The sequence below is a fragment of the Bubalus kerabau genome, chromosome 14, assembly GCF_029407905.1.
Source record: "Bubalus kerabau isolate K-KA32 ecotype Philippines breed swamp buffalo chromosome 14, PCC_UOA_SB_1v2, whole genome shotgun sequence".
Lineage (NCBI taxonomy): Eukaryota > Metazoa > Chordata > Mammalia > Artiodactyla > Bovidae > Bubalus > Bubalus kerabau.
In genome coordinates this window covers 78581259-78609104 of record NC_073637.1, presented here as the reverse complement: position 1 = coordinate 78609104, position 27846 = coordinate 78581259, and the positions used below count along the sequence as shown (strand labels likewise).

General features: G+C 38.8%; 1 protein-coding gene across 5 annotated transcripts in view; it reads left to right on the top strand.

Annotated features, from left to right (window-relative positions):
- The window catches only part of WWP1 (WW domain containing E3 ubiquitin protein ligase 1), a 134231-nt gene that overhangs the window by 19350 nt on the left and 87035 nt on the right, over nt 1–27846 (top strand). For all 5 annotated transcript variants that reach the window (XR_008702421.1, XM_055546728.1, XM_055546730.1 and 2 more), the window contains exons 2-5: nt 5004–5098; nt 17581–17671; nt 25166–25304; nt 25945–26069. Coding sequence is in view for 4 of the 5 variants with exons in the window: in XM_055546728.1 (XP_055402703.1) it covers nt 17602–17671; nt 25166–25304; nt 25945–26069 (334 nt within the window). In the remaining variant the exon portion in view is untranslated. The remainder of the gene's footprint in view (nt 1–5003; nt 5099–17580; nt 17672–25165; nt 25305–25944; nt 26070–27846) is intronic.

Sequence of the window (27846 nt, the reverse complement as noted above, 5' to 3'; positions counted from 1 at the left end):
GGCGGATTCTTTACCACTGAGTCACTGCTCCTGGGGAAGCCCGCCCTTCCTCTGTATTTCTGCTGCATTCTCTGCACCGCCCTGTCAGCTTGACGCTGCTTATTGCCTTGTCTGTTTTTATGGCGAAATTATAAACTCACTGAGGGCAAAGAGCCTATCAGAGATGAGTTTTGTATTCCTAGTGTCTAACACACTACCTGAAAACATGCATTAGTAGATTTATATGCTGAATGACTTAAATCAGAAGTGTTAAAAGACGCCTACTTTGATTATTGATTTGATTATTGATACCTACTTTGATTATCAGATACCTGCTACCTGCTTTGTTTACTGATCAGCTCTGTTTTGTCCCATGGCAAATTGATTGTCTTTTACTGGAAAGGTTAGAGGCCTGAGTCAGGATTTCATAGGGAGCGTGTGGAGGCCCAGTCCGTGTTTATTGAGTGGATCCCCATCTGACGGTGCAGAGAGCCGCAAGAGAGAGTGGGTATGAGGTAGCTGTTTGGTCACGGAAGAAGAGGAAGATGTTTCAGCAGAGGGTGAGGTGGCAGCCAAACCACATGGGTGGAGAAGTGAACAGGAGGTGAGAAAGGTTGGCTCTTCCTTTAAGAGGTTATTTGATCAAAGCATTTGGTCTTTCTTTTTATTGTCTTCTTGTTTTTTTAAATAACATAAGCCTCAGGTCGATTTGATGGCTGAAAAGAAGAGGGTATAAATGGGAGGAGAGAGTATATTTAGGAGGTGAAAAATATGTAGGTACTCAGTCACTTTGGAAAGGAGGGTAGTCTTCATTTTCAGAGACTCAATACTAGGACAGGGTATTGCATAATATATTTTTATAAGAATCACCCTCAGAAATTATTTAAAATATGGTAGATGGGGTGAGTGTCTCAGAAGGCCAAAGAGTTGAGTTTAAAAGCAACCTCACTGTTCAGAAAAATTTATTGATAGAATTGCAATAAGCAAGATTATATTTTTCTATAAATGCTTTGTCATTGTCTTATATGTAATGTTTTCCTGTGTTATGTGCTTAATAATTTAGTATTTATATATCACTTTGTAATTCACAAAGTGCTGATACAATAGTAATTTCTCCTAAGACATCTGCTGCTGAGAGAGGTTAAGTTACTTGTTGAAGGTTATGTCAGTTTACTTATTAGGCCTTTGTAAGCCAGACTGTTTTCTTAGCCATTTGTCAATATTAACCCATTTAATTCTCTTAATAAATCTATGAGGTAGGTGCCATTATTTTATAGATATAAAAACTGAGGCAGTGTAGGGTAAGGGAGCTTGCCAGTAGTGGAACCAGGATTTGAACCTAGACAATCTGGCTGCAGCATTCACTCTCTCAACTACTGCTATGGTGTCTTTTAGTAAATGTGGACGCAGAAGTTCAAATTCAGACTTGCCTCTGGAAATAGTTTCTTATTTTCAATCGTTGTTACTCTCTTCCCCCTACTCCCACCCCCATCGGCCAGACTGAAGGACTGCTATCAGTGAAAGTTTACTTGTTGACAGGATCTGAGTTGGGTTTCTTCTAACGTTACTAGATATTGAGAGTTTTATATTAAGTTTGCTGTAAATGTAGTGTTGCTTTTGTTTTTTTACTAACCTCTGACTTGGCATCTGGTCCTATCACTTCATGGGAAATAGATGGGGAAACAGTGGAAACAATGTCAGACTTCATTTTTTTGGGCTGCAAAATTACTGCAGATGGTGATTGCAGCCATGAAATTAAAAGATTCAATACAAGTATTTGAAAATTTGAGAAAGGAAAAGAAATTTTTATTAGGTAACTGATTGAGTAGATTGATTACACAGAGTGAGTTGAGAGCATGGTGGTCACATAGTGTGAAAATCTGAAACTGGGTGGAGATAATAAGAGTTGGATATTAATACAGACTTAGGAAATTCGACATTTTGAGGATAAATACATTTTCCTCATTAAACACACACACACACACACACACACACACACACACACACACACCCCTCCTGTGTTCTTCCCATAAACTGGCATGTATTGGGCACTAAAATAAACTTTGAAGTTTACTGCAAGTACAGAAAGGTGGAAGGCAGATGCAGAAAGGTAGAAGAGAGAAAGTTGTGATTATTAGATCCTATGATTAAATAGGCACTTTTAGATTAAAAACAAAACAAAACACCCAGACTACAGTTGGAGGATAAAAAGCTCCTGTGGATGCTGGTCTTCGTTCGTCCATTGTCTGGCAGATACTGCAAGTGCTCTTCAAGTCACTGGAGTTACAGGAGTCAAAAGCATTATTTTCACTCAGTGGCACTTGCAGATGTGATCAGGAGGGTGAAATTCCTGTGTTTTGCTTTTAAAGGATTAATCAGTGAAGTTTATACAGAGGTTAGTGTGGACAAGTAAATTTTTAAGAAATCTTCTAGGTTCTATCCCAAATAATTAAAAGTACACATTGAGACCTCAGCACCAAGTTTATTTGAAGGTAGAGGAAAAGGCACAGTGGTTGAGGGCTCCTGGGAAGAAAGCCCTGTAGGAAATAGAGAAGAAATGCGGACACAGACATAGAGAACAGACTTACAGACACAGGGTGACTGAGGAAGAGAGGGAGGGACGTATGGAGAGAGTAACTTGGACACATACATTGCCACATGTAAAACAGATAGCCCATGGGAATTTGCTCTAGGACTCCAGGATCGCGGGGCTCGGTCACAATTGAGAGCAGTGGGATGGGGAGGGAGGTTCTTGAAGGAGGGGACATACGGGTACCATGTTGATATTTGGCAGAAACCAAGGCTGTAAAGCAATTATCCTTCAATTAAAAATAGGTAAATTTTTAAAAATTAAAATTCAACTCAATCAAAAGAGAATAATGTTAATGTTGCAGTGTTAAATTTGAAATGGTTGTACTTTGCCTGTTTCCTTGAGATGAGAATGTGAATGTGTAACTGGGAAGTGCTATGCAGACATAGGTAGGGGTGCTCTCGGCTGGCGGAGAGCTGGGGGTCCGAGGGGCTCGAGTTCTGTGGACAGGACGCAGCTCCTGGAGCCTGGCACGAGGTCGCCCCTGCCGTTGGTGAGATGGAAGGGGGCGAGACCCAGGGTTGGCGCAGATGCCGAGGCTGGAGCGAGGGCGGCGACCTCAAGTTGGGAGGAGGCGCAGGACTGTGTTCAGAGGCCGCTCGGGAAGGCGTAAGTAATCTCGGAATCCTAGGAGACCGTGGTGGTGATCATTCGGAGAGTTCGATAAAAGGGAACGATTCTGAAGTTGAAAGGAACTGGGTACTGAGAAGGGTTTTCCTCCTTCCTCTCCCCTTTGCCCACGTGCAGTCACCTGGGCTTTGAAACTGAGGCCTGGTGATATGTAGTCCAGATAAAATGGATCTTTCCTTTCTGAATATTTCGGTCCTACAGAAACTGTAAAATCTAACAGAAGTGTGCTTTATTATATCAGGATTCTAGTGAAATGTTCTTGAGATACATCCAAAAGCTATCTCGGCAGTTAGAGCCATTGCATTGTTTTTTAAGGTTACCCTTTAGGGTCCCCATGTACCCAGGACTGAGATGTTCCCAAGAAGCAGGACTCAGCCTGGATGGTCTGTCTTTATCTTTGCCACATTCATTGAGTTTTAAATTTTAATTCATTGTTAAAATTCATTGAGTTTTAAATTTTGTTGCCTAAATGGCTTTTTAACCTTTCAAGTTCCACGTCCATTGGACTAACTTTCTTTATCAGCTGATATGTACCATCCTGTCTTGTTGCTGGGATGTTACCTGTGTATTAACGTCCTCAAACTAGAGTACCAGTGTGGAAACGGGAACCACTTTTGTGTCCTTGCCATACCCACTTTAATAGACTAGGCAGTCACTAAGTATATTTATTAATTGATCCAGGCAGATGGATACATGATGATATTTCTCTGCCTTTTCTAGTCCGTAATGCTGTGCATAGTATTCAAAATGAATCAGATCTGTTGGATTTAAAAAAAAAAATTTGCTTCTGACTCAAGAATGCCATCTTAAAGTAAGCAGGCAATTAAGATATATTTTCTGAGTGAGGCGTTGATAGGTCTGTAACCTTGGAGGACTGGAAATGTCATTTATTATCTACATTCAGGACTCTTGCTGTTCTTGGCAGTTGAATAGTAATGAGGTCTTATACAACTCTGTGATATTTTTAAAGGATTGAATTGGACGTAATCAGCTTACATATAACTAGCCATATATGTTATGACCTAAATTAATTTGGATGAGTAACCAATTCACTGAAACGTTTGTTAAAACTCAAACTTTGTTTTTTCCTTTTGCCATGCCTGGTCACACAGCTGTTTCAGTGGCAGAATTGGAAATGAAATTCAAATAGTCTGACTGCAGAATTGGCCTTTGAAAACTCTGTGGCATGTTGTCTTCCACAATTCGTTCCTCTTCTGTTCTCTGTCCTGGTTATGGCTCCGTTGTCCACCCAGATAACAAAGTGGGACATTTTAGTTGTGTGGAATCCTCCTTCCTTCTAAGACTCAGCTATCCATAATCATCTGTCAGAGATCTTACATGTATGCTGAGCTTTCTCCTTCTCATACCCAGTCGGGTTCAGATAAACTTGTTACTTTAAATCTGGACCCATTTCTACCAAAGTATTCTTCTAAAATGCAGTTCTTGCTATGGAAACCTATCAGTGTTACCTTCAGGATAAGCTTTAAACTTTAAACTACTGTGCTTTGTTTATTTTGGATACCATATGAACCATCCCATAGGGTTCTTTATAGTTTAGATTACTGTCTGCCTGTGGGCCTCCTCCCTTTGCACCAGTCTTACAGCAGTTCTCCGAATGCTCCATATTTTCTGTGATTCGTTATTGAAGAATTGCACTCTAACACAGTTTATTCGAAGGTTTCTTTCCCTGTGAGCCTCTTCCTGACTGAATCACCCTCTTTCTCTCGTGTGCCCAGATGTAGTGGCTGCCATTGTGCATCTGTTTTAGTAACTGTCACACTGAAGGCCGTTTATCTGTTTATAGGTTGTCTCCTCACTGGACTATGAGCTCCGTGGAAGAAGGAATCGTGTCTTACTCATCTTTATATCTCCAGTGTCTAGAACAGTTCCTGGTACAAAGTAAGTGATTAACTAAGACTGTATTTAGCAGTTAAATTCCAGACATGTTGATAGTTAAGTATACCTATGTAGACTGAGAATACATTGTCATAAAAAAATATGGTTGTGGACTTTTAACACTTCTGAGCCACAGTTTTCTCATCTATAAGATGGAAATAGTACTTCCCTACTCATACAGTGTCACTCTAATGCTCATATTAAAGAATATATATAGGTACAGAAGCAACCTAAGTGTCCATCAGCAGGTAAGTGGATTAAGACGTTATGATGTGTGTGTGCGTATATGTGTACAGTGGGGTATACATTTTAAGTGGCCATAAAAAGGAATGAAATTTTGCCATTTGTATCAACAGATGAACTTGGAGGGTATCATGCTCAGTGAAATAAGTCAGGCAAAGACATACTGTATAATATCACTTATATGTGGAATCTAAAAAAGCAACCAACTAGTGAATGTAACAGAAAAGAAAGATTCAGAGATACAGAGAATGAATTAGTGGTTACTGGTGTTGACAGGCAAGGATGAGGGGCAATATAAGGATAGGCGATTAAGAGGTATCAACTATTATGTATAAAATAAGCTACACGGATATATCTGTACACTTGGGAATACAGCCACTATTTTAAAATGATTATAAATGGAGTATAATCTTTAAAAATTATGAAACTATACTGTACATCTATAACTTACATAATATTGCACATCAGCTATACTTCAATAAAAAATTCATTATCACATTAAAAAATCAGGTATGTAGCAGTACTTTCAGAGAAGGCAATGGCACCCCACTCCAGTCCTCTTGCCTGGAAAATCCCATGGGCGGAGGAGCCTGGTAGGCTGCAGTCCATGGTGTTGCTAAGAGTCAGACATGACTGAGCGACTTCACTTTGACTTTTCACTTTAATGCATTGGAGAAGGAAATGGCAGCCCCCTCCAGTGTTCTTGCCTGGAGAATCCCAGGGACCGGGGAGCCTGGTGGGCTGCCGTGAAGTGACTTAGCAGTAGCAGTAGCAGCAGCAGTACTTACGTGTATTTTAAGTGTGTGCCTGCTAAGTCACTTCAGTCGTGTTTGACTCTTTGCGACCTTATGGACTGTAGCCCGCCAGGCTTCTCTGTCCATGGGATTCTCCAGCAAGAATACTGGAGTGGGTTGCCATCCCCTCCTCCAGGGGATCTTCCTGACCCAGGGATCAAAACTTTGTCTCTTAGGTCTCCTGCATTGCCAGGCACACACCAGGCATTTACCACTAGCACCCCCTGGGAAGCCCTTAAGTGCCATGCAACTTTGTTATTAAACGAAATATGAAAGCTAATTGTTGAAGTAGATGATTTTGTTTGCTGTATATCTTGCCTGTTAAGGCAAAGTAGTACTATTTTTGAACCATTTTTATCACTTGCAGTTTAAATTTTCAGTTACTGGTGACTAGAGGCATGCACTCTAGAGTCTGAGGACTGGTCTGTATAGAACAAAGGGAGTAATAGCTAACAGAAAAAGTTTTAAGCAGTTAGCACGAACAGTCTTTTGCCTAGTTGGCAGTTTCATAGTCTGCACAGCGTTTTAAACTTTACAATTCTTTTTAAGTAACTCTTCCTCAGTCTTTATCCTCAGCAGTGACCTTTTGGTCTAATTCACTAATAAAGTCCCTCAATTTTCTTTTAATCTACCTCCAGATTAATTCATATCTTCACTTATCCTTCGATCCCTCATTTACTGTTCAGGGGAAGAAGTACCTCCTTTTCTTGGAAGACTAATTACACACCATCTGTGGGAACGCTGTGGCTTTTCTTTGTTTGGCTTATCAGGCTGCAGGCATACTCCCTACCTCATCTGATGAATTGATGATCGACACTTTTCTATGTCTACTTCCTTGTCATCATGTATTTTTTACACTTTTTAAAAGTCTGTAATTTGAACATGCCAGTTCTGGATTGTATTAATATGCGGAAGTTAATAATAAAAGCAAACCTTTGGGAACCAGTTACTCTGCTCAGAACTGGGTCAGTACCAACACAGTTAAAGAGGTGCCTGTGAGTACCTCTGTTACCTACATTCCTGCCCTGAAGTAACTGCCATTTTCAATTTTTTTTAATTATATTTTTAAAAAAATAGTATTACCACAGATATGTTTCTTTATTTTGAATTTAATATTATGTTTAGAGTCTTTTTAAAGCTTGCACAAATGTTTTAAGAAAAGTCTAGTTTATAAACAGATCTTTATATTTCAATGAAAATATCCAAGCATCATAAAAGAATGATAGAAAAGGCTCAGTGCATATTCAAATTTATAACAAGAATATAACCATGGAGAAATATTTTTGTACAATGTGGATATTGCTGTACCATATATAAAAGAAAGCTCCTTAGAGTGCAGAAGTGTAGCCAGATGTATCTCCACACTGTGGTTTCTTGAATTTGTGAAGAATGTTTCAGTTAGATTCATAGCATCCTCCTTGAAGAATGGTGATTGTCCTTTGCTTGCCCTTTGCACCTCAGCAGTTCTTCAGTGGGCCTCATTCTGTTGTTCATACTGATCACATAAGCTTTTGAGACACAGGATCCACAGTGTTCCCATGTTTCTGGATTCTTTTCTTTTTTTCTGTTGTGTAATTGTAGCATTTTCAGAAGAAATACATAGCAAAAGATGAGGCTATGGTAACTGCCAAAAGAATTCATTTCTTCTTTGTCGTTAAGAATTGGAAGTCTTCCTTGATGCTCAGTGTAGAACATTAAGTCTTGGAGGTGGGACTCAGTGAAAGAAAGATGTTACTACTTTGAACTCCTTTTTGTCTGTTTTCATTTACTATTCCGTTTTCTAAGATCCATTCATGTTGTTGCCTACAGCTATAGTTCATTCATTCTCACTACTGTACAATGTTCCATTGTGTATTAGCCTAATTCTTTTAACCATTTTTCTGCCAGTGAACATTTGAGCATATTGGTGATGGCTTTTATTATGAAGAATGCTTAAATTTGGAACAAGAATCAGTGCAAAATTTTTGTAGTATGTACCTAGAATTGTTTGTTAAGGACATGCAAATGATCAACTTTATAAAGTAATGCCAAGTTGTTTTCCAACAAGTTTACCAAATTTAATACCTACCAGCAGTTTAAGCTTTGCCAGTTTAAACAACTAGCAGCAGTGTGTAAAGAGTCACCACTGCCCCACCTTTTTTTCTTTCCATTATTTAGGTCAAAATTCCTAGTCTTTACCATTCTTGTGAGTTTGAAAATAGCATCTCTTGTGGTCTTAACTAGTATTTCTCTGATGAATAATTGAGATTCTGTATTTCTTAAAAATACTTCTTGGCCAGACAAGTTTCCATGTCTATAAAATTTCTATTCAGTTTGTTTTCTTTTCCCCACATTTGCTTACTTTTTTTTGGTTTTTTTTTTTTTTTGTTTTTTTCAATTTTTTTGTCAAGGTTCTTACATAGTTTAATTACTAAAATTTATTCAGTTTTACATTTTGTAAATATTTCCCAGTTTGTGGCTTGTCTTTTAGTTGTTTGTTTTTAATGATGTTTTATGCTAAATAGAAGTTCTCAGTTTCCACACAGTCAAAATATTCATTCTTTTCTTCTTTGGTTAGTATGCTTAAGAAATCTTTCTTTTTGGGAGGACGCAAAACAATAGTATAATTTCTTTTAAAACTTTGTCTTTCATACTAATATCACTAGTCCATCTTGAATTGATTTTGTATATAATGTGAGGTAGGAATCCAGTCTAATTCTTCCAATATAGATAATATCAGGACCATTTAATTGTCCCTCCTTTCTCACAGTTCTGCATTGCTACATCTGTTGTATTAGTATGTCCTTAGATATGTAGGTATTTTGGGAAACTATTTTTTACTTTTTATTTTGTGTTGAAGGATACCAAATTAACAATGTTGGGATAGTTTCAGGTGGACAGCAGTGGGACTCAGCCACACGTACACATGTGTGCATTCTCTTGTGCGCCTCTTTATGTTGTTTCACTTTATTTGTTGTTGTTTTTATTCAGTCACTAAGTTGTGTCCAACTCTTTGCAACCCCATGGACTGCAGCACGCCAAGCTTCCCTGTCCTGCACTAACTCCCGGGGTTTGCTCAAACTCATGTCCATTGAATTAGTGATGCTGTCTAACTCTTTTATGCTCTGACACGCACTTCTCCTCTTGCCCTCAATCTTTCTCAGCATCAGAGTCTTTTCCAGTGAGTCAGTTCTTCACATCAGGTGGCCAAAGTATTGGAGCTTCAGCTTGCATCAGTCCTTCCAGTGAATATACAGGACTGATTTTCTTTAGGATTGACTGGCTTGATCTCCTCACAGTCCAAGGGACTCTCAAGAGTCTTTTCCAGCACCACAGTTCAAAAGCATCACTTCTTCAGTGCTCAGTCTTCTTTATGGTCCTGCTGTCACATCTGTACATGGTTACTGGAAAAACCACAGCCTTGACTCTGTGGACCTTTGTCAGCAAAGTGATGTCTTTGCTTTTAATATGCTATCTAGGTTTGTCATAGCTTTCCTTTTCTCCAGACAAGAATCCCAGAGTGGGTAGCCATTCCCTTCTCCAGGGGATCTTCTCAACCCAGGGATCCAACCCAGGTCTCCTGCATTGCAGGCGGATTCTTTACTTCCTGAGCCACTAGGGAAGACCCTCCAAGGAGCAAGCGTCTTTTAATTTCAAGGCTGCAGTCACCATCAGCAGTGATCTGGGAACCCAAGAAAATGAAATCTGTCATTGCTTCCACCTTTTCCTTCTATTTGCCATGAAGTGATGGGACAGGATGGTATGATCTTAGTTTTTTGAATGTTCAGTTTTAAGTCAGTGTTTTCAGTCTCCTCTTTCACTTTCATCAACGGGCCTTTAGTTCCTCTTCACTTTCTGCTGTTAGAGTGGTATCATCTTCATATCTGAGGTTTTGATATTTCTGTCACCAATCCTGATTCCAGCTTGTGCTTCATCCAGCCCAGCATTTCACATGATGTCCTCTGCATAGAAGTTAAATAAGCAGAGTGACAGTATATAGCCTTGACGTACTCCTTTCCCAATTTTGAACCAGTCAGTTGTTCATGTAAGGTTCTAAATGTTGCTTCCTGACCTGCATACATGTTTCTCAGGAGACAGGTAGGGTGGTCTAGTATTCCCATCTCTTGAAGAATTTTTCACAGTTTGTTGTGATTCATATATTCAGTGAAACAAATATTTTTTGGAATTCCCTTGCTTTCTCTATTATCCTACAAATTTTGTTAATTTGATCTCTGGTTCCTCTGCCCTTTCTAAACCCAACTTGTACTTCTGGAGTTCTCAATTCATGTATTACTGAAGCCTAGTTTGAAGGATTTTGAGCATAACCTTACTAGCATGTGAAAAGAGTGCAATTGTATAGTTTGAACATTGTTTAGCATTGCCCTTCTTTGCAATTGGAATGAAAACTGACCTTTTTCAGTCCTGTGGCCACTGGTGAGTTTTCCAAATTTGCTGGCATATTGAGTGCAGCACTTTCACAGCATATTCTTTTAGGATTTGAAATAGCTCAGCTAGAATTCTATCACCTCCACTAGCTTTGTTTGTAGTGATGCTTCCTAAGGGCCACTTGACTTTACACTTCAGGATGCTCGCTCTCTGTAAGTGACCACACTATCATGCTTATTCAGGTCATGATCTTTTTTGTATAATTCTTGTGTGTACTCTTGCCACCTCCTCTTAATCTCTTCTGCTTCTCTTAGGTCCTTACCGTTTCTGTCTTTTATTGAACCCGTCTTTGCATGAAATGTTCCCTTGATATCTCCAGTTTTCTTGAAGAGATCTCTAGGCTTTCCCATTCTATTGTTTGCCTCTACTTCTTTGCATTGTTCATTGAAGAAGGTCTTATCTTCCCTTGTTATTCTCTGGAACTTTGTATTCAGTTGGGTATATCTTTCTGTTTCTCCTTTGCTTTTCACTTTTCTTTACTCAGCTATTTGCAAAGCCTCTTCAGACAACCACTTTGCCCTCTTGCATTTCTTTTTCTTTGGGATGGGTGGTAACTGCCTCCTGTGCAGTGTCACAAACCTCTGTCCATAGTTCTTCAGGCACTCTGTCTACCTGATCTAATCCCTTGAATCTATTTATCACCTCTTCTATATACTCATAAAGGATTTTATTCAGGGCATACCTGAATGGCCTAGTGGCATTCCCTACTTTCTTCAATTTAAGTCTGAATTTTGTAATAAAGAGTTCATGATGTGAGCCACTGTTAGCTCCAGGTCTTGTTTTTGCTGACTGTATAGAATTTTTCCATCTTCAGCTGCAAAGTACAAAATCAATCTGATTTCAGTATTGACCATTTGGTGGTGTCCATGTGTAGAGTTGTCTTTTGTGTTGTTGAAAGAGGGTGTTGGCTGTGATCAGTGCGTTCTGTTGGCAAAACTCTATTAGCCTTTGCCCTGCTTCATTTTGTACTACAAGGCCAAACTTGCCCATTACTTGAGGTATCTCTTGACATCCTACTTTTGCATTCCAATCCCCTATGCTGAAAAGGACATCTTTTTTGGTGTTAGTTCTAGAAGGTCTTATAGGTAGGTCTTCATAGAACCGGTCAACTTCAGCTTCTTGGGCATTAGAGGTTGGGGCAGAGACTGGATGGCTGTGATGGTGAATGGTTTGCCCCCTGCTCTTCCCTGTAGCATATTGGACACCTTCCAACGTGTTGGGCTCATCTTCCACTTGTCACATCTTTATGCCTTTTCATATTGTTCATGCGTTCTTGTGGCAGGAATACTGCACTGTGTGGTTCATAGATTCGTTGAGTCACACGAGCTCCTTCACCACAGCCAGGCTGCGATCCATGAGGCTGCCATTGTATTTACCCTTCACCAAGTCTTGCCAGACATTTATTTGTTTTAGTATTTTCTAAGAACTGTGACTTTGTTGATATTCTCTGTTACTTTTTTTTAACTTCATTAGTTTCTGTTTTTTTTATTAACTTTTGCTTTCTTAGGGTTTACTGATTACTATCTTTCTAATTTAACAGATTGTCCTGTTAACTCATTTATTTTCAGCCTTTCTTCTTTTCCTAGGACAAGTCATTAAGGCTATAGATTTGCCTCAAACTGTAACATTTACTGTATTCCAAAAATGTTTGTAATTCAGTTACATTCATTTTTTAGTGTTTTTTTGGAAGCCTTATATGCTGCAGTCCATGGGGTCACAAAGAGTCGGACACAACTTCGCAGCTAAACAACAAAACATTTTTATTTTTTGAAAGTGTATTCAGTTATTTATGTTTGGTTGAGCTGGGTCTTCATTGCTACTCGAGAGCTTTGTCTAGTTGCAGTGAGCAGGGGTTTTGCTCTTGTTGAGACGTGGGGGCTTCTCGTTGCGCTGGCTTAACTTGTTACAGAGTACGTGCCCTAGGGCAGGAGGCTTCAGTACTTCTGGCTCGAGGTTTCTACAGCACAGGCTCAGAACTTATGCCCTTGGGCTCAGTTGCTCCTGATGTGTGCAATCTTTCCAGACTGGGGACCTCACCTGTGTCCTCTGCATTGGCAGGTGGACTCACAACCCCTCTTCCCGGGGAGTCCAGTTTTTAGTATTTTTAGAAAAATTTCCATTACCATTTCTGACAACTCATGCAATATTTAGAAGTGTTATTATTTTCTATTTGTATTTTAAAAATTAATCTTTTATTATTGATTTTTAACTTAACTGCATTTTGATCAGCGCCCAGGAACAAAATTATACATATTCTTTGAAATTTAGTGACATTTTCATTACCTCCCAACATATGTATTGTTTTTCTATATGTCCCATGTATCCTTGAGAAGCCGAGAAAGCAATGGCACCTGACTCCAGTCCTCTTGCCTGGAAAATCCCATGGATGGAGGAGCCTGGTAGGCTGCAGTCCATGGGGTCGCTAAGAATCGGGCACGACTGAGCGACTTCACTTTCACTTTTCACTTTCATGCATTGGAGAAGGAACTGGCAGCCCCCTCCAGTGTTCTTGCCTGGAGAATCCCAGGGATGGCGGAGGCTGGTGGGTTGCCGTCTGTGGGGTCGCACAGAGTCAGACACGACTGAAGCGACTTAGCAGCAGCAGCAGCAGCATCCTTGAGAAGAATGTTTGTTTTCTAACACTTATTAGGTTCTGTTCATTAAATTCTTGTTCATCATTTTTTGATTCACTTGATCTATAGAAAATTAGTGTGTGTTGAAATCACCCAAATCAGTGGTCAGTTGGTCAATTTCTTCCTGTAGTTCTAACAATCTTTACAGGCTTTTCTCCTCCTGGGAGATTGTGAATTATTATTATTATTTTTTTTTTTGCCTTGTCTGGATAGAGATTTGATTTGCTTAGAAATGTTTCAGGGTAGAGAGAGGCTAGGAGAAAGCACAGGGTGTAGAATTCTCTTTTTAATTTTCACTGTCAACTGGGAAAGCAGTGTACTCACGGTACTGAACTTAGAAGCTGCGTTCTTCAGGTTCCTTTGGGTTCTCAGATGCAGGTTAGAGCTCTTGATCCTTTTTGTTCTGTCTTCTCTCGGACTTCTTCCATTTGTCCTTATTACTTCATCTCTTGGTCCATGCTGGTGTTCATCTCTTGGTCCATGCATTTTTCAGGTTCCTTTGGGTTCTCAGATGCAGGCTAGAGCTCTTGATCCTTTTTGTTCTGTCTCCTCTCAGACTTCTTCCATTTGTCCTTATTACTTCATCTCTTGGTCCATGCTGGTGTTCCCACTTTCGACCTTTTGGGGCACTCACCACATCTGCCTTATTTTCATCTTTCCAGGTTGATCCTTGCTGAGATGGTTGAACTGGAGTGGCATCTCCACATCATTTCTAGGGGACTGCTGCTCTGTGTTTGAACTGAGATCAACAGAGGATTAGCACTTCGCTTCACCTAAGCATTCTCTCGATGGAGGGGCCAGCATTTCCTCTGGTAGCTCATCAGGTCTGGGAGGGGTAGAAGTTGGAGAGTGACAGTCTTTTGGTTTTACTGAGTATTTCATCTTTTTTCTAGAGAGGTCTCACTCTCTTTCACACACCCTGATCTGACTTCTGGTGGATGCGGCAAGATCCCAGTCCAAGGTGACTCACTTCCTGTTCTCGACCATCACTGTTCTTGAAATTCTTTACTTTGCCGGTTTTGGTGTCCCTCCGAGGCTGTCACTGTAGTTGGAGATCAAACCAGTCCATCCTAAAGAAAATCAGTCCTGAGTGTTTATTGGAAGGACTGATGCCGAAGCTAAAGCTCCAGTAATTTAGCCACCTGATGCAAAGAGCCGACTCATTGGAAAAGACCCTGATGATGCTGGGAAAGACTGAGGGCAGGAGGAGAAGGGGACGACAGAGGATGAGATGGTTGGATGGCATCACTGACTTGATGGACATGAGTTTGAGCAAGCTCCGGGAGAGGGTGAAGGACAGAGAAGCCTGGCGTGCTGCAGACCATGGGGTTGCAAAGAGTCGGACATGACTGAGTGACTGAACAGCAAGCTGATGCTGCCATTTCTCCTGTTCCTTCTGTAGCTGCTCTTCTGCTTCTTCTCTCACAACTGGGGCATCAGGCTGAGCTTTGCTGCTCCAAAGATAGAAGCTTCCTGAAAGCTAGATAAGGAGATACAAGCAGAGGAGACATCTGTTAGGAGTACTCTGAGGCTTTAAATGCAGTTTGGGTCTCTGGAAGGGTCCTCTTGTCGTCATACCTATAATATCTTGAGAGCAGTTGTCTTTGGTGCTCCACGACTGAACGTCCTATCTGTAGAGCTTCACAGTCATTGTCCCTCTTGTACCCGCTACAGCTTGCCTTTTTCCACTGTTTATCCTGAAGTCATGGCCTCTGTCACGGCCTCTGCTGCCTTAGTCATGACAGCAGTCGTGGCCTTCATAGCGATCATGATGTTTGCCTTCAAAGCTCTCTTCACCTCTTCTAGGTGAATAGGCAAATCCAGGCCGTCTGTGCAGGACAGCTTCTCCGGTCTGTATTTGTTTTGTGAAAATTCTGATTTCTTTTTCAGTGAAAAGAACCACCATCCTTGTCCCTGTCCTGTCCTTGATTAGCAGTGTTCCCTGGAATTCTGTTGTCTAGAGATTCTTTACTGAGGCTCTGGATGCTGAACAGGGACTCCAGGTTCTCAAACTGAGCATAATGAAAACCTTTCAACCTCCCTGCATTACTGGATTCTCATGGTAAATGCTCGGTGCTGATAACTCTCTAAAGAATTCCTGAGTGGAGACTCCTGCCTCTCACAAGTTGGGCTCCCTAGAAAGACAGTGTAGGGTGGCAGATGGGGAAGTGGCCCTGTTCCCAGCAGCCTGTGGAGCGGTGGGCAGGAAGGAACAGTCAGTCTCAGGTGCTGGGGCGCGCTGTCATTGTAACTGTGCCAAGTGGTTGAAACAGCTGCCAGATCGTCTGTTTCGGGGTCGTAGATGCTGCTTCTACCATGCTATACCATGTCTCAACCCAGAAGTCTGTTAGGGACTACCCATCCTTTTTGGCTGAGATCACTTTGTTGGGCTGGGAGAAGGAACCAAAGCTAGGCTATTTTTTTTTTTTTAAAGCATGCAAATTTGGAGTTCTCTATCTGCTTACTTAGATTGAATCTTGTATCATTTTCTTTGTTTTCCCTAATAATGCTCTTTTTCTGCTATTATAACTAAGCCCAGCTTTCCTTTTGTTTGTATTTGCCTAATACGTCCTTTTCCATATTTTTGCTTCCATGCTGTCAGCATCTTTATTTTGTGAGCATCTCTCGTCTTACTCTTGAATTTACTGTTACTGTGATTATTTCTATATTTGCACTCTCTTTCTTTGTGCTTTCTGATAATGCTGGTTGTTTATGCTTTTTTTTTTTTCTTTCCTTTTCTAGCTGTTTTTTGGGAATTGAATTTTTTTTTTTAATTGTATTCTCTTCTACTCTGCTGGTTTGGAAATTACACTTCTATTTCTGTTCTTCTGTGGTTACCCTTGAAATCCTGCTGGGAATGCTATGTAGTCCAGAGTTAAGCCAGAGCATAGGCCCTCTGCCGAACGATGCAGAGAGTTGACCTCGTCAGCCCCTGTCCTCTCGCTCCCTGCCCAGCCCCTCTACTCTGTGCTTCTGTATTTTAATGGTTTATTCTGGTTTTATTTACATACCGTAATAAGATGTCAGTGTTGTTATTTTATTGGCAGTGTTTATCTAGATTTACTTGTGTGCTGACCAGTTTCTTTACTCATCTTTCCCTTCCTGCATCTCAGAGCATCCTCCTGTGTAATTTTATTCTTTTTTGGAAAACGTGTCCTTCAGATTTTGTTGAAGTAAAGGCCTGCTGTTGGTAAACTTTTTTTGGTTTCTCTGGCAAAGTCTTGATACCTTCTGTGTTCCAAAGAGAGTTTTGGTGCTTGAATAAATTTTCTCAGTTTTCGCAGATAGGTGCTTGTTCCGCCTTCTGTGTTTCCATCGCTGCTTGTTGAGAATTCTGCTGTCACTCGACTCTCTCTTCTGAGTGTCGTCACTCTTGTCTGGCTGCTTTTAGCATGCCCTGTGTTTTGGTGCTGTGCGGCGTGACTGCTGTGTGTCCCTGGGTGTCCAAACATGAGTGTCTTCATGTTTACCCCAACTGTTTTATTCAGTGTTTCTTAGAATTGTGAACAAGTGTATTTCACGGGTCTAGAAAACTGAGTCATTTTCTCTGCTAGTATGACCTCCTCTTTCTTCATTTTCTGAGATTATGAGTAGAAATATATGTCAGGTCACATTTTATCTTTTCATGTCTTTTAGTTTCTCTTTGATTTTTCAAGCTGTTTATCTCAGCATTACTTCTAAATGAATATTTAAACTTTATATTCAAGTTTGGTGATTCTGTCTTAAGTGCTATGTAATCTGAATAAACTATAGGCTCTAATTAGTAATAATATATTGATATTGGTTCATTACTTATGACAAATATAGCATCCTAATGTAAGAAATCAATAGTAGAGGATACTGGGTATAGGATATATGAGAATGCTATTTTCTTTATAACTTTTCTGTAAATCTGAAACTGTTCTAAAATGAAGAGTTTAAGCAAATTTGAAATGGTTCTTTTTCAGATATGCAGTGCCATTTTCATGGTCTCCTTGCTTGACCAATATGCCTTTTATTACTAAAACTAATTTTTTAAAATTTATGTTTAATAATTTTTATTATTTTTATGTTTATTAAATTATGCTTAAAAATCATAATAATAAAGTCCATGAGGGTAAGAAACATATTTATATTACTTTTTTCAATCTTGCCCTTAATGTTCATCTTTATCTTAATAGGTTAAAGGTGAATAGAATTTAGCCTTAAAATAGTTGCCATGCAGGAGAAAGCTGAAGTAGCTCAGCTTTGTGTTTTATTTAAAAATTAAAAATAGGATAGGGCAGTGAAATAGAACTTGAAAAAGTTATCTATAAAAAGAAACATGCAAGATTTACTGGGGACAAGGTGTTAATTGTATTGAAAATTATAATCTCTGGTCTAATATATGAATAAATTAACTTTTTTGTAGATTTAAGCTGAATTTTGGGACATGGCCACTGCTTCACCAAGGTCTGATACTAGTAATAACCACAGTGGAAGGTTGCAGTTACAGGTAACTGGTAAGTTGTTTTCACAGTAATTTAAACTAATAGTTCTCTGATGAAACTTTCTTTTTAATACCTAATTTAGTAGACTTATTTCATAAGTATCTTTTCTTTTAGATTCATTCCATGGTGTATTTGTTGCAGTAGGCCTCAAAGATAGAAACTCTGTAAAAATATTTATTCCATGAGTATTTACTGAACCTGTACTGGATACAGAGGAGCTCTATCCTTTTTGGTAGTGGGAGAATTTGGGTATTAGAATAAGCCCCATTGAACTGAGCTGGTCTTTAAATGATTATTAGAATGGAGAAAGATGCTAAAAGCCCTTTTCCATGCATTTAAGCCATTCATTCAATCATGGGCAAATATTTGTTAAGTGGAAATCCATATATGAAAACACAAGACCCTAGTACTCCAGGGACTTACTATATAATGTCAAGCAGGTTTGTTTTGCATGGACAGTTACCATGCAAAGTGACTATTAACTGGATGCAGTGAGCACTTAAAGGAAAGTGTCATAGTTCTGCTTGGAACTGGAGATGGCCTACAGGTCTGTGAAAGTAGGGTAAGAGAAGGATTCACAGAGGGTAACACTTTGACTCTTATAGGAAGGATTAGAGTACATTGCAGATTGGCAGCCAAAGGTATGGGAGGAAGAAGGAACAGCAAATGTAAAAGCATGGAAGAGCCTTGGTTCAGATCATTTATTCTAGCTAACTGGAGTAATGATTCAAAGAGTGGTCCTTAAACCAGCAATTTTACTTGTATAAATTTATCTTGCAGGTATTTATATTGTTTATATATGCATATAAATAATGTCCACATATAATGTATGTGGATAGTTTATGTATAAATATCTGCAAGATAAATTAGTAGGAGTAACAGAAAAAGAATCTTTAATACCAAAAGATTGGCAGAATTCTAGATAAACAATGACATGAAATGAATATGTGTACCAGTAACAGCCAAGTTCTAAGGTAATATTTTTAAATGAAAGAGCTAAGTATGAAATAGTGCATATAGCCATATGGATATGAGAAAGGAGGGGTGTTTGTATGTGGCTCTGTGCTTAGAACATTAGAAATAATATTTGCCTTAGGAAGGGCAGGTTGAGTTTTGGATAAGAAGGAGACAGACTGTAATTCCCATGGTACTCATAACTATCAGGTCAGCTGTTAATAGGAGTTTTCAGTGAACAGAGCTAGAAGACGTTTATTGTCTTAGCAAAAAACAAATCCCGAGTTCATGCTGATATTGCTAATTCTAAAGAATAGCTGTCGTCTGTAAATAACTATTTTCCACTAAAAAAAAAGTTATTTTTACTTCATTTTACTTTATATTTCTGTTTTCTCTTAACTTCAGAATTTTAGTTCTAAATAATATCAGCACAGGTATATCTGTTTTATCCTAACACACACACACACACAAGAAGTCTTAGCAGTGTTAAGGTTACTGAAAGTAACAGGCCCTCTCATTGCAGTTTTAAGATTTCTCTGTGAGCGTCCCTCCTTCATATGTATAGTCAGAGTTATTTTTAAATTTGGTTATTTTACATTTGGTTATGCCACCAACTGGGTTAGTCAGATTCATTGCTTTCAGTTATTTATTTTTTATTTAATTTTATTTTATCACCATATAAGGCATTTATACAGTTCTAGAGTCAAAATCGTTAAGTCAGGATGATATTTGGAGAAGTCTGGGCACTCTGTCCATTCCTTCCCCTTCTTTCTCTTCCCCTTTGGAAACCTTTTTATTAGTGTTGTTTTATCCATCTGTTGCTTCTTTTTGAAAATATAAGCAGGTATACACATTATATGCATGCATATCTCTCCTCTCATTCTTCCTAGTTCTTAGCACCTAGTTCCTGCACCTTGCTTTTCTTCATTTAACAGTAATATCCTAGGGTAATGTCCATAGCAGAGTATTCCATACACCTTTTTATCGCTGCGCAGCACTCTGTTGACTGGATGTACCAAAGTTAATTCAGCTAGTGCCCTACTGATGGACATTGGGTTCCATTTTTTGCTATTGCAAATAGTGCTACAATAAAGGGCTACATGTGTCATTAGGATAGAATTCTAAAATAAGATTGCTTGATCAAATAGTAAGCACGTGTGGTACTATCAATCACAGTTGACCCCTGAACCACAGAGATTATGGTGCCGAGTCCTGCGCATTTGAAAAATCTGTGCATAACTTTACAATCAGCCCTCAATATCCATGGTTCCATATCCATGAATACAGCCAACTCCTGATGGTATAGTACATAGTATGTCCTTATCTTAAAAAATCTGTGTATAAGTGTATCCCCACGACTCAAACCACTGTTGTTCAGAGGTCAACTGTTGTGAAGTTCCTTTCCATAGGATCTGTACTATTTCTGTGTTCCCACCAGGTGTCTATGAGAGTGCCTGTTTTCCTATAGCCTCATCAAGATACGCTATCAGGCATGATGACACTTAGGTAAGAGGCAGTATCTGAAGTGTCATTTTATATATCATTTCTTTCATTATGAGTGAGGTTTAGGCATATTTCAGGGATATTTGTATTTAGTTTTGTGTGAACTGTGAACTTACATATTTTCAAGCAATTCCCTGATGATTCTGATGTGTATTCCACATAAGTGTAATTCCTGATACTTATGTTTTTCCTCTGCATAAGCTTAGAGCTGTATCCTTGGTTACTCACTGTTACTTGTGCAGCACCTGTGGCTACCATATCTGAGGTGTAACTTTCTTCTTGGTCTTTATCTACTGTATGAGTACTTAACTGGAGTAACAAAGACCTGGTCTAGCTGATTTGAGCCAAAAGGGACCTTAGAGAAAAGCCATCAGGTAGCTAATAAATAGAATCACTCGAAGCCTGGAGAACCAATTGGAAAATAGATATGGACCAAAGGAGTGTAAGTAGCCAAGATAGTGCCTCCACAGTATTTATCATTTTGAGTATCAGTTAATACAGCTAAAGCCTTTGACTGTGTGGATCACAACAAACTGTGGAAAATTCTTAAAGAGATGGGAATACCAGACCACCATGTCTACCTCCTGAGAAATCTGTACTGGTCAAGAAGCAACAAGTTAGAACAAGACATGGAACAACAGACTGGTTCCACATCGGGAAAGGAGTACATCAAGGCTGTATATTGTCACCATGCTTATTTAACTTATTTGCAGAGTACATCATGTGAAATGCTGGGCTAGATGAAGTGCAAGCTGGAATCAAGATTGCCAGGAGAAATATTAATAACCTCAGATGTGCAGATGACACTGCCCTTCTGGCAGAAAATGAAGAAGAACTAAAGAGCCTCTTGATGAAAGTGAAAGAGGAGAGTGAAAAAGCTGCCTTAAAGCTCAGCATTCAAAAAACTAAAATCATGGCATCTGGTTCCATCACTTCATCTCAAATAGACAGGGAAACAATGGAAACAGTGAGAGACTATTTTCTTGGGCTCCAGAATCACTGGAGATGGTGACTGCAGACGTGAAATTAAAAGACACTTGCTCCTTGGAAGAGAAACTATGACAAACCTAGACAGCGTGTTAAAAAGCAGAGACATTACTTTGCTGACAAAAGTCCATCTAGTCAAAGCTGTGATTTTTCCAGTAGTCATGTATGGATGTGAGAGGTGGACCATAAAGAAAGCTGAGCACCGAAGAATTGATGCTTTTGAACTGTAGTGTTGGAGAAGACTCTTGACAGTCCCTTGGACTACAAGATGAAACCAGTCAATCCTAAAGGAAATCACTCCTGAATATTCATTGGAAGGACTAATGCTGAAGCTCCAATCCTTTGACCACCTGATGTGAAGAACTGACTCATTAGAAAAGACTCTGATGCTGGGAAAGATTGAAGGAGGGAGGAGAAGGGGATGACAGAGGAGAGATGGTTGGATGACATCACCAACTCAGTGGACATGAGTTTGAGTAAGCTCTGGGAGTTGGTGATGGACAGGGATGCCTGGCATGCTGCAGTCCTTGGGGTCGCAAAGAGTCGGACAAGACTGAGTGGCTAAACTGAACTGAGCAACTGAACACACACACACAAGTTGTTTATCCATGCATCTACTACATCTTGGTTACTTAGACGTTTTGACAGTTGTATAAACAAACCTGTGATAAATATCCACTTGGAGGCTTTGTGTGGACATAAGTTTTCAGCTCCTTTGAGTAAATACTGAAGAGTGCAATTATTGGATCACATGGTAAGCCTATGTTTAGATTGTAAGAAACCGTAAAACTATCTTCCAAAGTGGTTGAACCATTTTGCATCTCCGCCAGCCATGAATGAGAGTTTCTGTTGCTCCACATTCCCCCAGCATTTGTTGTGGTTAGTGTCCCAAATTTTGGCCAGTCTAATATGTGTGTGGGCTTCACTGGTGGCTCAGTGGTAAAGAACCCACCTGTCAATGCAGGAGACATGGGTTCGATCCCTGGGTTGGGAAGATCTCCTGGAGAAGGAAATGGCAACCTGCTCCAATATATCTTGCCTGAGAAATCCCATGGATAGAAGGAGCCTGATGGGCTGCAGTTCGTGGGGTGGCAAAAGAGTGGGACACGACTTAGTGATTAAACAACAGTAGGTGTGTAGTGATATCTTACTGTTCTTTTAATTTATGTTTCCCTGATGACGTGTGTTGTTGAGCTTACTTGCTATCCATGTATCTTTGGTGAGGTGTCTGTTAAGGTCCTTGGTCCATTGGGTTGTTTGTTTTCTTATTGTTGACTGAAGAGTTTGTTGTATGTTTTAGACAATAGTTCTTCATCAGATATGTCTTTTGCAGGTATTTTCTCCCTGTCTGTGGCTTGCCTTTTCATTGTCTTGACTTTGTCATTCACAGCGCAGTTTTGAATTTTAATTAAGTGCTACTTGTAAGTTATATCTTTCAAGGACCATACCTTTGGAAAGTGAAAGTAAAGTCGTTCAGTCGTGTCTGACTCTTTGCGACCCCATGGCCTATAGCCTACTAGGTTTCTCTGTCCATGGGATTTCCCAGGCAAGGATACTGGAGTGGGTTGCCATTTCCTTCTCCAGGAGATCTTCCCAACCCAGGGATCGAACCCACGTCTCCCGCATTTGTCATTATCTAAAAAGACATCTATCACCATACCTAAAGTCACTTAAAGTTTTTCCTGTGTTATCTTCTACGAGTTTTAAGTTTTGTGTTTTGCCTTTAAGTCTGTGATACATTTTGAGTTAATTTCTATAAAGTATATAAGATCTGTGTTTACATTTATTTATTTGCATGTGGATGTCCAGTTGTATGTGCACCATTTGTTGAAAAGATGTCTTGTGCTGTTAACACCATCCAATACTGCCTTTCCCTTCTTCCAGTATAAGTCCAGCGTATACTGAGGAAATGACTTTAATTTGGAGTGAAGAACTTTGGTTGGGGGATGTCTAGGGAGAGATCTATTTCTTCTGTATCATGTCAGTGATACAGAGTTTAGAGCAGTTTGGAACAGAGAAGGATGAAAGTGGGTTTTGCCATCACCCTAATAACACTTCAGACGTAACGTTAAACACTGTTTGACTGTTTTATGTTGCTGGTATATAAGTATAGTATTTCCTTTGAATCTCTTCCTGTTCTTCAGTTGTGAACTGAGGACTACTGTATTTCAAATAGTCTACTTCTGCTATGGCTTTTTTCACTTCATGTTTCTGTGACTACTTGTTTGCACCACTGTCCCCTCACAGTAGAATGTGAGCTTGCATCAGCATGTTTATGCGATACCCACATGACATGGAGATGGCTTTCCCTTCTTATCTCAGACTCACAGTGTTCATCGGTGATTGACTACAGAAATGATCTTAATAAGTTCTTATTACTACTTGGTAGTCAGTACTTTGCCCTGAAATTATGTATTCCCCATTTGAATTAGTAGTTTTAAAAGCTATTTAAAAATCAGATGTTTAGCCTAAATTAAACAAGTCTTCCTCCAAGTCGGATAAATTCACTTTCAAATTCACTTTCTGTAAAGAGGTATGATTAACTTCTATAGTGACATTTTGATTTCAGAATTTTTCTTTGAAAAGGCAGATAACCTCCTTTTTTTGAAACCACTTCCTAGGAAAAGCATTTTTTTTTTTTTTTAAATTGCCAGTGTTTGTGTAATTTCAGGAGGGTAAGTTATGAATACTACCTCACGGAGAGGTTAATAGATACATTGAATCTGAAGACACTTACCTTTCTCTTAATGCTGGAGGCAGCTTAGAATTAGCAAAGATGTGGAGAAATCAGAACTCTTATACACTGCAGCTGGGTGTGTAAAATGGTACAGCCACCATGGAAAATAGTCTAGCCGTTATTCAACAGAATTACCGTGTGTGTGCATGCATGCTGAGTCGCTTCAGTCATGGCTGACTCTGTGCAGCCCTGTGGATTGTAGCCCACCAGGCTCCTCTGTCCATGGGATTCTCCAGCAAGAATACTGGAGTGGGTTGCCATGCCCTTCTCCAGGTGACCTTACCCCCTCAGGGATCAAATGTGTGTCTTTTAGTCTGCTGCATTGCCAGGCGGGTTCTTCACCACTAAAGCTACCTGGGAAGCCCCAGCCATTGCACTCCTAGGTAAGAGAAATGAAAACAGACGTCTACACAAAACCTAAGTGAATGTTTGTAGCAGTGTTATGCACAGTAGCCAAAAAGTGAAAACAACCCAAATGTCTATCAGCTGCTGAATTGATAAATAAAAAGTGGTATGCCTATACAGTGAAACATTATGTGTAAATAAAATGAATGAAAATACTCATGTATGCTACAACCTGGATGAAGTTAGAATGCTAAGTGAAAGAAGCCAGTCACAAAAGACCATGTTATATGAATCTAAATCCACTATTTGAAATGTTTAGAACAGGCAAATCTATACAGACAGAGAGTAGATGAGTCATTGCCTAGGGCTGGTGGGGTGGAGGAGGTGGAATGAAATAGAAGGGTGACTGCTTAATGGTATGAGGTTTCTTTTTGGGGTAATAAATATATTTTAAATTGCTTGTGGTGATGGTTGCACAACTCCTGTGACTATAATGAAAACTATTGTGCAGTTTAAATGGGTGAATTATATACTATGTGAATATATTTCAGTAAAACTACTTAAAGCCAAATGGTTCTCAGGCATTAACAATAGCCCTTTTGTATTGTTTCTTCATCTTGCCAGCAAAGAGTCTGAGTTGCTCAAGAAGCATGATTCCATTCGTATTGATTTATACTATTTTGTGTGCTAAGTCGCTTCAATCCTGTCTGACTCTTTGTGACCCCATGGACTGTAGCCCGCCAGGTTGCTCTGTCTGTGGAATTCTCCAGGCAGGAATACTGAAGTGGGTTGCCATGCCCTTCTGTAGGGGATCTTCCTGACCCAGGGAACGAACTCAAGTCTCCTGCATTGGCAGGCAGATGCTTTACCACTAGCATCACCTTGGAAGTCCATAAGAGTCAGACACAACTGAAGCGATTTAGCACACCCACACTTTGTAGCTAAATATATTCACTAGTGGTTATCGTGTTTCTTGTTAGTTTCTAGTGCCAAACTAAAAAGAAAAAAGAACTGGTTTGGAACAGCAATATATACAGAAGTAGCTGCAGATGGAGAAAGTAAGAAAACAGCAAAATCCAGTAGTTCTTCTAATCCAAAATGGGACGAACAGCTAACTGTGTAAGTATCTGGTGTAAAGAACGCAAAATTTTCAAAAGAGAGTGTCGTTTGGGGAATGTTTTTCTGGTGGTGGGTTTTTTTTGGTGATTTGCTGTTGTTGTTTTGGTAAGATAACTTCAGAGTAAGGAATTCTATATTTTAGTGTGACTAGACAATTTTAAATGTGAAAGAAGTTTTGGATAATTTTATTTTCTTTAGAAATGAAGCATATAATCCTTGGTTTCGCTTTACAGACTTTTCCCATATAATCATATTTTCTCTCATTGTCTTGTAAAAATAAATAGAGCAGAAAACCATTTGGCATTTCTGAAATACAGTGTTACAAGTTTGTGTATAGTAAAAGTATTATAACTAATGCAGTCAGCTTAAATCTTTAGATATTTGTTCAAGTAGAAGTAATGTTATTGGGAAGTCTTAATAAGACTTTTGATGTATTGTTGGTGTTTTGGTTTGTCAATTACAGAAATTGTTTAGGTATTGAATTCCTAATGTACTTGAAAATAAATGTTTTTATTTATAATTCAGCTAGTTTACTGTTTCATGTAGTATTTTTCCTTAAATAAACTGAATTCGTGACTTTTTCAAAGTTATTGAAGTAAATGTATTCTCCTGTATTTTTGTTACAATTTTACCCTTACAGAAGTGTGACCCCACAGACTACATTGGAATTTCGAGTTTGGAGTCATCATACTATAAAAGCAGACGCTTTGTTAGGAAGAGCAACAGTAGATTTGAAACAAGCTCTGTTAATACACAATAGAAAATGTAAGTTTTTTTTTTCTAATCTTTGTGTTTTTTTTTAACTTTATTTTAGACATTCTTAAAATATCCTGAAGTCTAAAAGCCAAAAAAAAAGTTTTATATTTATAAAAGGAGAGATTCATTTATTGCCTGTGACTTTTTAAAAATTTATAACATTATATGAAATACGAAATATGTTCACTGGCATTTCTCTATCCAAGAAATTTATACAAAATAACCCCAGTCATCTGTGAATATACCCTTTTATCAGTGATCATCAGTGCTTTATTTTATATTCAAAGACTTGAAAACAATGATCATTATCTGAGCCTACTCTTTGTTTCTTAGTTAATAACAATTTTGTTTGTACAAAATAGATTCTGACTTTAATTTTCTTTTTTCATTATGTAGTTCATGTTTTGAAAATATGGAGTCTATAGAAAACCACAGAGGAATATAAAAATTACCTGTAATTTTTACTATCCAGAGATAACTATAGACACATTTTTTTTCTTCTTTTGTTATCTATTGGTTTATCCTCTTTTTTCATTTAAGAATATAATATGAACGTTATGTTTCTGTTACATAAAATTTTTCTAGCATAAGAATTCTTAAAAGTTTAAGTATTGTAAACTTTCTATCATGGTATACAAAAATTTGGGTGTATATACTTGTTACTTCTAATTCTAAGAAATTGCTTTTGTGAAATTCTCAAAATATTGTGTGATCCAAAGAGTATTAAAAACTGGATGATTTAACTGATTTCTTACTTGATGTTTAGGCAGTTTCTAATAGTTCACTCAAATACAACTGTAAATCTTTATGTTCATCATCTTATTTCCTTAGAAATTTTCTTATTCCTAACAAATGTGCTAAAATGATTATTTTTAAAATGTGAATTTTAAAAAAAAATGTTTTTAACAAAAAATTCATATTAACTGAAAAATATGTTTTTAATATAGTTTTTGGACATAAGGAGTTATGAGTCAAGAAAATGTAAAAGCCACACTGATTTTTATGTATGAGTGCATGCTAAGTCACTTCAGTCATGTCTGACTCTTTGTGACCCCCATGGACTGTAGCCTACCAGGCTCCTCTGTCCATGGGATTCTCCAGGCAAGAATACTGGAGTGGGTTGCCATGCCTTTCTCCAAGGGATCTTCCTGACCCAGGGATTGAACCCACATCTCCTGCGTTGGCCACCAGCACCACCTGGGAAGCCCCAATGTTTATGTATAGTGATTTAAAAAAAAAAAAAAAAAAAGGCATTGCAAGTTTGATTCTCTGTTACGTTATGGCTTTCGGTCATTCAGTTCATCTTTGTGACAGAAAGCAGTAGGTCTTGTATGCAAACGTACGTTGCTTGGTCTGATGGTGGCTGGATTTGTACTTTTCCCCCAGCTCTGTGGCATTATTGGTATAAATATGTAACACCTCTCAATTTACCTGTGTTATTTCAGAATTGCCTATTCGGTTTCACCTCTTTATATGCTGTTTCTACTCTGGATTAAGCTTTTACACAGGACCTCTTTTCTAGTACAGTGATTTTTTTCTCATAATCTCACAGCCTAGAGATAATGAGTGCTAATATTTTGGTGAATTTTGTCTGCATGTGTACATGTATAATAATTGGGATCATATTCAGCTTCATATTCTGCATAACTCTCAATGTTATATCTTGTGTATTTCTCTGTAATTCAGTGGTATTCTTTGAAAGCTAATTTTAGTAGTTGCATAATATTTTACCACAAACCGTGATTTTTAAACCATGTTCCTACTGTTGCCATTTAGATTGTGTCCA